The following is a 10,970-nucleotide window of genomic DNA, read 5'->3' on the forward strand; positions in this document are numbered from 1 at the left end:
CAATCGATTTTTAACAAAACAAGCCTACTCAAATGTATCTAACCTAACTATTTTCACTCGTTATTGTCTAAAAAAACAGACAGAGTTATGCAATGATAGCTTACTGGGGCCAGTAACGTTAGACAGACCCTTTTTCTCCCATAAATAAAACCTGCTAACTTACTTGGGGTATTTTACATGCACAGTGCCAACTTCGAGTCAGTAAAATAATAATAAAAACAATAATTTAATGCTGGTATCCAAAACATTTATTTCAATTCAAGTACATTTTAAAACAATGCACACGTATAATAAGCCTAGTAATAATAAGCCTATAATACGTAGACATTTAAAATACATCAATAACTGATATCATAGTTTAACACAGATAAAATCAGAGTTAAGGCTTGCTTTACGTGTTGCTCGACGAGGATTTCTTATCGTTGCGACGTTCAATCCTGAGGAGACAAAATGCCGGATTATGCCGCGTGAGATCCCGCCGCGGAGTGAAGAAGAGGTGGAGTTACGAGGATTATCAGACAGTTGGAAGTGTCCAATGGTGTTACGAGATTTGCTCTCAAGCTATTTTCAACACTTTAGATTGGTTAAAAATTTGTAAAAATAACAGAATCACGTGGGGACTGACCAATAGCATCGATTTGTGAAAAAATATGAAATTGACCAAATTTGGACATACGAGGTTTCCGCCCGACAGCGACGATATATATATATATAAATATAGCTGCGAGCAGCGATGGAGGGCCAAAGCCGGCGGTACCGCCACCCCGGTGCCTTTAGGTAACTAAAGGCACCGGGGTTGCGGTGCCACCGGCTTGGGCCCGTAATCGCTGCTCGCAGCTATATTTATTATTATTATTTTGTCAACCTTTCGGCCACTTTTGGGGCCCTTAACATGCTCGAAAACTCTTGAAATTTTGCACACAGGTCAAAACCCGCGGCCATCAGGGCCGGACTGAAGCTGGTACCCGGGCGTGGCAGGGGGGCTCGACAGCGCCCCCTGGAACGGGATCCGAACACTTGTCCATAAATCAGACACGCTTGCATGTAATAATATGAAACTCGGTACACATATAGATCTCATCGGGCCGAACAACTTTCGTGCTCTAAGTTTTACGCCAGCCCAACAGGAAGTCGGCTATTTAGGGTTGTTTGGAAACGCATGCTGTGGAATTTAATGTACTCCTCCTAGGGAATTCATCGATTCGCCTCCAAACTCGGTGTGCATGAAGTCAAGACATTGAGGATGCTAAATTGCGGACGGATTTTTGATATCTTGAACGGTTTGGCCGTGGCGAGGAAACGAATTTATGGCGAAAAAATGAAACAGGAAGTGTGTTATAACTTCTGCATACATTAACTGATCTTGATGAAACTTCAGCAGTGTGTTCGTTGTAAGAGGCCGATCGCACAGATGTGACTATTGTGAGTCAAAGTTATAGCGCCACCAACAGGCAGCAGGAAGTACATCACTATTAAAATGCTTTGAAATCACTGTCTTATTTTTACCAGATTTGCTTCAAACTTTATGTGTACAATGTAGACACACGGCAGATGTAAACCTGTGAAAGCATTTTTGATATCTTAGATACTGTTGCCGTGGCAACGCATCAAACTTTAATATTCTTTTTTTATGCTTTTGAGACTCTTAAAGTAATGTCCAAAAAGGAAAAACTAAAAGCCTCAAATTTTCTAAAAATGTAATTATATACCATTTATTTCTATATAAAAGTATACAAACATCACAACTAAACATTTTATTATTATTTTTTCAATTTAAGAATGAATTTTAAGTTTAAAAACTGCCAGAATGGTTGTTTAGTCTAAACAATACATAAATAAAGTCAAACATAGTGCTATACTGCCCTCTTGTGTTCAAAATCAGGTAGGCCTATTATATCTATATAAAAATATACTAGGTATGTGACGGTGAGAATATTTTACCACCGGTTAACTGACGTGTGACACCGCTGGGGGCTTTTTAATCGCTAACTTAAAAACGAAAGTAAAATATGTTCGTCCGCACTGACATTTATATTGGTTGAGCGAGCGTTTCAAATGAATTCCTATGGAAGTAGGAATTAACTGAAAAACGTTCACTCTGTTCTGCTCGTTCCTCGCCGTGGACGCGCACCATTATGAATGCCCGTGCAGCCATGAGCATTTTAGTTTCATTTTAAAATTAGCGCCTTTCGGGGGGTGGATTGCTTGAAATTATTTTACAAAAGCACAATTTTGTGTTTTATTGCAACTGTACACAAATATAAGTTAACACTTTGCAGTTTGAATGTCGTCCTGTATAATGACGGAGTATGTTTTTATGTGTCTACTGTTCAATCGCGCCCACGCCACACACACACACACACACACACGGTTTACTATCTTTGTGGGTACTCTCCATGGACTTAATGGTTTTTATACTGAACAAACTGTATATTCTATCTCCTCACACTAACCCTACCCCTAAACCTACCTATCCCATAAAACTTTCTGCATTTTTACATTTCCAAAAAAACTCATTCTGTATGATTTATAATCTTGTTTACCCATGGGGACCTCTATTTAGGTCCCCACTGTGACACGAGTCCCCATGAGTCTGTGTGCATTCAGGTTAAAGTCCCCACCGGGATAGAAAAACATGAACACACACACACACACACACACACACACACACTCCAGCATTACAATCTTGACATCGCAGCCTGTTCATTATAGCCTTAATAAAATATAATAATAAAATAGTCAACCTAACATATAAAAATTACACTGCTCTAAATAGTCAGTAGTACAATTCGTACATTCACAGTAAGCACCGCTCGCTCCACTGTGATGTTTCCAAGCAAATTTTTGCGCATGTGAAGAGGATGATTTTTTCCATCAATATTGGAACACGAGTGAAGAACAAAGCCTATAATAAAGAATAGTTTAGCATCCAAATACATCGCAAATGTTGAAACATTTTGATTCTGATGAGAGGGTTACGTGAGCCCAACACTTCTTACTTTCATTTTTACTTTTACATTAAATTTAAAGGATTTGTTGTGGAATATTTTGAGTGTATCTTAAAATCTGAATAATAAAAAAAATAATAATAATAATAATAAAAAAAATGAATGAATGAATGAATAAATATATATATATATATATATGTATATATATATATATATATATATATATATATATATATATATATATATATATATATATATATGTATATATGTATATATGTATATATATATATATATATATATAGCTGCGAGCAGCGATGAAGGGCCAAAGCCGGCGGCACCACCACCCTAAAGGCACCGGGGTTGCGGTGCCACCGGCTTGGGCCCGTAATCGCTGCTCGCAGCTATATTTTACCATTTAAGACTGTCTGCATGTGTGAAAGGTGCTACTGTTAAGTGACATAAAGAAAAAGCAATTGAAAAGCAATTCCAAACGTTTAATTATAGGGGAGAGCAGGGGTGAAACCATTTTTCAGAAAAACATAATTTTAAAAGATGATGTTTTAGACAGAGACATATTTTTTGCTGTGGTCAGTCACTCACACAAGTGTGGTCTATCATTACCAGGTGGTATTTTGTAAAAATGTAGAATGACTTCAGTATAATTTCACTTTGAACTTAAGACTGCTCATGTTACTTTCGACCCCGTCAGTTGGGACGAAAGTAACAACAATATACAAGCTAGATTTTTTGTGTTACTCTTTGTTTTTTATTAGGCTAAATATACCTGAGTATGACCTTGTGAACATGTAACTGCAAACATATTTTGGCCTTTATCTTTGCAAAAAAAAAAAAAAAAAAAAAAAACGTTACTTTACATTTCCGTTTTATATTTCAGTTTCATCAAATGTTTCAAAAGTAACCCAACAGTAAAAACTTGAATTGTTTAGAATTTTTTTTATTGGCAATGTCAACCCATTTTATAAAATATTTTTTTCAACATGAAAAATATGAAAATTAAATTAAATTAGCATAGTAAAAATAAAATAAATAATTAAAATAATAATTACAAACATTTCTTGTTTAATCTTGAATTTAACAGATGCAGCAGGCCTCTTCATATGGCAGAAAGGATGTGTTTTTAAAACTTAAGCCATTAAATAAAATAACTTAAAAAGACCGACTTGATGACGTACTGTAGGCTATGTAGCCTTCAAGCCTCCGGGAACGCAGCCCTTGAGGTCTCAGCTTATATCGGTTACATGACGGTTTAAAGCGAAAGTAAAATGATATTTCCGACATTTTGTTGAAGCTCACTGATGACGGAATGCATTTTACCTCCTCGGTCTTGTGTGATTCTGAGTAAGTGTGACGTTTAATAAATCTGTATTTGTTTAACAAATATATTTTGCCCTGGAAATGTGTATGTTAAATTTACAACAGCACGAGCTATGTAAGCAATCAACTTTAGAGGTCTCGGTAAGACACAAACCTAGCAGGTTTGGAGAGGGTTAAGGGAATGTTTTTGTCTCTCCAAAGAAAATGGTAATAAGATATGACAAGAACTGGTATTTCATTAGTTTTGTCCACCCTTCTGTTAGACTGTCTCACAAATGAATGATGTTAAATATCTGTCAGCTGTTAAATTTAACTACACAAGATAATACCAGTTTAGCTCAACCAATTACCAAGCAATGCTTCATTTCGTTCAGTCTGTGTGTAAAAAGGCTTAAAGAAAAACACTTAAGATAATTTTTGGTCCCAAATTTCTATACATTTTAAAGGTAGTCCTGTATGAAGAATTTTGTAGTATAATATGTCACAGTTTACTTTATTTTGCTATCCTCAGTTACATACATGAACTATAATATATGAGGCACCCACTAAAAAAATAAAAATTAATATCTGGTGTCTGAATAATTTTTGGTTTGATTGTACAAAGTTGAACTCTCAATCTCATCTATCTATCTATCTATCTATCTATCTATCTATCTATCTATCTATCTATCTATCTATCTATCTATCTATCTATCTATCATCTATCTATCTATCTATCTATCTATCTATCTATCTATCTATCTATCTATCTATCTATCATCTATCTATCTATCTATCTATCTATCTATCCATCCATCCAAATTTCTCAAAATTTGATAGGCTACATGGTAGCCAAATTTTGTCTAATTTGTCAAACCACAGTGTTACAACTGACCCTGTGTTAAAAATATAGAATTATCCAGCGTTCATAGCCTTCTGTAAATTAACTTGTCTAATGATTAATAAAAAAAAGGCTAAATATCATACCCTATGTTTATTTTCTTCACTGACACAGATGAAAATGAAAAGGCTATCAGTAAAAGTTGAGCTTTTGGAGGGGAAGAGACAGAGCAAGACAAGGTGACTAAGAGAAAAGGAAAGAGTGACGGAGATGGGGACATCAGGTATTGACAAATAATCTACTGCCCGCTGATGGTTTTAAAACTATTTCTTATCTTTTTTTTTTCTTTTTTTTTTTTTGGCCTTCAAATGTCTAAAAATGTAGATCAGAGAAATCAATATTTTCTCGGGTGTGCATGCCAACCCGAAACCCCCTAAGTGTGTGTGTGTGTGTGTGTGTGTGTGTGTGTGTGTGTGTGTGTGTGTGTGTGTGTGTGTGTGTGTGTGTGTGTGATCGCGCATGCAGTATAGGCCAAATAAATCTATCGCCCCTTTCCCCAGCAGATCCAGTACCAGAACCTGCTCGGGGCCCACAATGGTGGGTAGGAACCCCATAAACCTGCACTGTAAAACCCAACAAGTTAACTCAACTCAAACTGATTGAGGAAACTGATTGCGGCAAACAATTTAAGTTTAAAAATAAATGAGTATTGTGAACTTATATATACTGAGTCATCAATATTTATAAGTTCACAATACTCATATGTATTTATTTTTAAACTTAAATGGTTTGCCGCAATCAGTTTCCTCAATCGGTTTGAGTTGAGTTAACTTGTTGGGTTTTACAGTGTGGGCGGGCAAGACCCGAAATGTACTTGATAACCCTTTTCGATAGGTTGCAGGACCCAACGAGAAAAATTTGGCAGTAGCTTCCACACTGCCAACAATTATATTAGTGGAACCAGCTTCTCAAGACTGGCTTCTGGTGTTTGTTGAGTAATCGGTTCGATCTTACCATTCTAGATCCTTCCGGTATCCCAGAGCCATAGGTTTCCTGGTGGACACTTGAGATATGTGCTCGCCGGAGATCGTGCGCCCCAAAGCACACCGTGTAATGAGGTGTTATCCACTTTCCTTCGGAGAGGACTGTAGAAGAGGTTCTATTCTGAATAAAATATTGTCTCGTGTGATTTGAAAGTGTTTTTCATTTTATTCAAATTTTTTTTTTTTAAAGTCCCATTTTTTCCGTAATTCTGGTTGTATTGGCTATAGGGCGCTGCCATGTTTGTTTCAAATAGTCCTGTCAGTCGGATTTACAGCACGTGAATTCATCAGTTTCTCCTCAATATAGGCTACATGCAAGTAAGTGGCCAGCGGACTGGAAGAAGAATAGAGTAGGCTACGCTTTAATAGCGAACTTCCACTATGTGAGTCTCATATAAATAAAAGACGTCGGAAAATTGTATTTGAATAGATTGTTATTTAGACATCAGCGTGTAGCCTATTTTACAAACTCCAAATGTAGGCCTATTGTTTTACTATAGTGATTATGTGTATTAAATGTCTGAAACCTAAAATAAGGATTATGTGGTTGAAAACACTGCATAGTTGTGATATGGTGCTCGTCCGCCTCTGGCTCAGCGCCAGCCAACGCGCGAAACCACCGTTTGAATCTGGCAGTTATGTGACGTCACTGAACATCCACATGTGGGACGCACCGCTCAAAACATTAAAGTGACAGCAGCCAATAAACCTACTACTGTCTGTGCCATTAATATTAATAAAATAATAATAATAATAATCCCTCACTCACAATTTTGGGGATTTTAATTAGGATTATTTTTATTTTTATTTTATTTATTTTTTTACATTTATGCAGTGAGAACTATGCAGTGTTATTTGACATTTGATAGGTATAAGAGCCTAAATAAACTAACTAGCTAACTTGCTACCTGACATCTACCAGCAGATGTTAGGTGTCAGTAGATGTTAGATTTTAGGGTGCAAGGTGTCGACTTGTGGGGGGAGGATAAAAATAAAATTTCGCCTAGGGCACCAACAGAACCCGGGCCGGCTCTGCTTCCCAGTTTGATGGTTTAATTAAGTAGGCTACCCTGTGATCACGTTTAATCCTTTAAATTATTGTTAGGAGTATTAGAACGTAAAAGTATGAATTGTGCTGTGATTCTCATGATAAACTTAAAGGTGGGGTATGTGATTCTCTTTTTTGTCCATTTTTTTCAAAATCACTTGAAATCCTATTCCTAACCCACTTACAGCCACTGAGAAGCACTGAAATGAAAATTAAGCAATTTAATCATCTGTGGAACGGGCAGGACTCGAAAAACTCCAGCCAATCTTTCCAAGACCACCTAGAATCATTGGACAGTAAGTGCGTCAATCAAACGGTCGTACCATTGCCCCCTCCCCCCATCCCCCTCGCGTGCGTGACCCCTTCCTGCGCATACTCAAAGCTCGTGACCCAGTCACAGTAAGTGCAAGAATGTTTATAATATCTGGTGCAACTTACTGTTGAATGTTGTGCCATGTTGACGTGTTAGCAGGTAAATGATGACGTCAGGCAAAAACTCCAACCTACGCTAGCATGGCTCGCTCTCTGAGTTTCTGAGTTTTTGCTCGTGCATGATTGCGCGTCCATGTTCTTTGAATGGGTGGAGTCAGGGCCAGCGTTGGAGGAAAGAAGGTAGGACCATTTGAGTTGTGTATTTTCAAAATCTGCCGGCCGTTTTGCAAATCCCATACCCTACCTTTAACTATACTTCATCAGTATGTTGATGAAACATGCCGGATTCAACTCTTCAGCCCATTAGTGACTTGATATAAAATGTCTGTGTAAGATAAGAGAGACACCCCAAAAACAGGGTTGCATGGTAAATTGCTCTATGAATATTATTATAATTTTCTCTTTCATAATGTTGTTGCTTAATTCTAGGCTACAGAATTAAATGGTAAAAGTAGTCTATGTGTCAAAATACAAAAGTGATGCTGTGTTCTGTTTACTTTTTTTCATGCAGTGTCAAAAAGTATTCCTGGTGACAATCTCTCATCCAGACGGATTGTTCTTCTGGGGAAAACTGGTGTTGGGAAAAGTGCAGCTGGGAACACAATACTGGGACACAAAGAGTTCAGGTCTGAACTTAATACAATTTCAGTCACTAGTGAATGTTCAGATGCTCACGCCAATGTTTCAGGCAGATCTGTGTCTGTTGTTGATACTCCTGGATTATTCGACACACACATTAAACATGAAGAGATTATGAAAGAGATAGTGAGAAGTGTTGATATATCCAGTCCTGGACCGCACGCTTTTGTCATTGTGTTTCGTGTGATTATGAGATTCACTGTACATGAGCAGCAGATTCCTCAGATCATTGAGCGATTGTTTGGTGAAGAAGTAGCAAAATACTCCATCATTCTCTTCACACATGGAGATCAGATGGAAGGAGAGACCATAGAGGAACTCATTGAGGAGAACTGTAAATTAAGAGATCTAGTTCAGGAGTGTGGAGGCAGATATCACGTGTTCAACAATAGAGATCAGGATAACAGAGATCAGGTGAACGATCTACTGCAGAAGATTGACACAATGATCGAGCAGAATGGAGGAGGACACTACAGTAATCAGATGCTTGAAGATGCTCAGAGAATCAGACGAGAGGAAGAAGAACAGAGACAGAGAGATGAAGAGGACAGAAAACAACAAGAGGAGAAACAAAGACAAGAGGAGATTGAGAGAGTGAGAAAGGAGACAGAGGAGAGAATCAGAGCAGAGATAGAAGAGAGAAAACTACAAGAAGAGAAACAAAGACAAGAGACTGAGAGAGAAGAACCAAAGGAAAGCAACAAACCAGACAGTGAAAGTACACGATGCACAATACTTTAAATGTCACATTTCTTTGGAAATAAATAAATAAATAGAACAGAATATAATATAATAGACATTAAATGCCATCCATTAATTAACACTTTCTTTTCTTTTTTCTCTTCAATATCTAATTTTCTATTCTTTATCTATTTTATATAGAAATACATAAAACATTACATATACAGCATTAGAGTAAACTGGGAAGGGTCACATCACCTGCATCTTGCTGTCATGCTTCTATTGCTCTCCTCATAAGGCGCTTTGGATAAAAGTGACTGCTAAATGTTTAAATGTAAATGATTTGTAATTTCTCACATGCTTTTACTTCATAGTTTCATTGCTAAGAGCAGGCAAACTAGTACACTGTTAGACTTTTCAAGGTTTTTTTTACAGTAACTTACTGGCAACACTGTTTTTTTTTTATCCTACATAAATACTAACATACAAACCAATTAGACAAAGTTATTACAAAAATATAATTTTTTTATTTAAAACATTTCATATATATCACAAAATATACATGCTGGAAATGATGTGTGAAATTTTTACACATTAATGGGTGAGTTTAGGGACAACATTTTTTGTGTTAAGTTTAACTCATTCATTGTGTTAATGATTGTAACAAAGTAAATATGTCAGAAAGGTTAGCACAAAGATGTGTAAACGTGTTAAATTAACACATTATGTGATGTCCTTCACTGCACACATTGTTAAAATCATACATAAAACCATAAACAAAATGCTAGCATTTGACAAAATGAATGTAGAGTCATTGGTTGTTTAGCTTATTCAAGTATTATAATGAAATATCAACCATTACATTCATAAAACTGCAGAATATAAATACAATTTTAAGCAGTCAAAAAGGAAATGTCCAACACAGGACAAAACAGTTCTTTTCACAATACAAGACACATAACCCCACCTTCAAAATCATTTCACTTATTTACAAAAATGTGTTGGATTCATGTACACTGGTGGCCAAAAAAGTATTTAAGTGTCTTAATGTTTTTGAAGTCTATTTGATTCTCAAGAAACATTTCTTATTATTATCAATGTCTGACTGTCTACCCCTCATTCTACTTCTACTTCTACAAGTAAAAATCATCATCAAAATAATCTTTAAAAAGTCAACACAATGTTTTTGTCCACCTTGCGAATAAATGAAATGAATGAATGTTCCCTGATCTGCATGCGTGTCCACAAAGACAAATGTACTCAGTCTTTCAGAGGAGAGCCCGGTTCCAACACTATACTGTAATTTTTAACCTCCATTTTTATTATTATGTTTACAATAACTTAAGAATATATATTTGTAAACAGCTTTGGCAATAGCATATTCAAACATTTCAACTGAACTAAATTAAATTATTCCAGATTAAATTTTAATACTTACAAACCCTAAATTCTGTCCAAAAATGCTGAGATCCATAGAGAGAAAGACTGACATCGATGATTTAGCCCATTTCAGCTCATCTGCAGTGAAGGGGTCCCTGTCTAAGACAAATATACAGTAAGACACATGCAAGAAATCACTGTGTGATGATCGTTCTCCTTCCTATAGTAGTTAACCCACCTGTGCGCTGATGTTAGGACCTTCCTGTTCAGGTGGGACTGCAATGGTAGAGTCTTCTGCCTAATAAAATATCAAAATAATGCAAAAATATAAACTTAAGTAGTTTAAAATGCTAGATTTGCTATGAATGAATTAGTGAGAGTTTTACTGCAATGCTTACCTGGATACATTTAATCTGATGAGACTGAACATAGAAAATGGTCCATCTTCTGATTGGTTCATTTGCTGTGTAATAAAAATAAAGTTAGACATGATGCAAAGGTCACTTATTTGATATAAAGTTAGCCAATTTTATAGATATTTTATAAGATATTGTATGCTACCTAGTCTGCGCCAGTGGCTCTAAAGCACTTATCACAAATTGCTAATCATTTCAGCAAACTTATGTCAAAATATATTTTACAAA

The 10,970-nt window shown here is 36.2% G+C and overlaps 1 protein-coding gene across 2 annotated transcripts; it reads left to right on the forward strand.

Annotated features, from left to right (window-relative positions):
- Nucleotides 1–4,177: 4,177 nt before the first annotated feature.
- LOC308701769 (GTPase IMAP family member 9-like) lies at nt 4,178–9,078 on the forward strand. 2 transcript variants are annotated; one of them, XM_081384199.1, is made up of 3 exons: nt 4,178–4,307; nt 5,278–5,386; nt 8,138–9,078. In XM_081384199.1, exons 2-3 carry the CDS (start codon nt 5,374–5,376, stop codon nt 9,004–9,006), a joined length of 882 nt encoding a protein of 293 aa, XP_081240325.1. In that variant the 5' UTR covers nt 4,178–4,307; nt 5,278–5,373; the 3' UTR covers nt 9,007–9,078. The 2 variants fall into 2 exon arrangements, with proteins under 2 accessions (XP_081240325.1, XP_081240324.1); XM_081384198.1 differs by lacking the exons at nt 4,178–4,307; nt 5,278–5,386 and adding an exon at nt 7,664–7,806.
- The last annotated feature ends 1,892 nt before the right edge of the window (nt 9,079–10,970 follow it).

Source organism: Scardinius erythrophthalmus, assembly GCF_964197995.2.
Source record: "Scardinius erythrophthalmus genome assembly, chromosome: 14".
NCBI lineage: Eukaryota > Metazoa > Chordata > Actinopteri > Cypriniformes > Leuciscidae > Scardinius > Scardinius erythrophthalmus.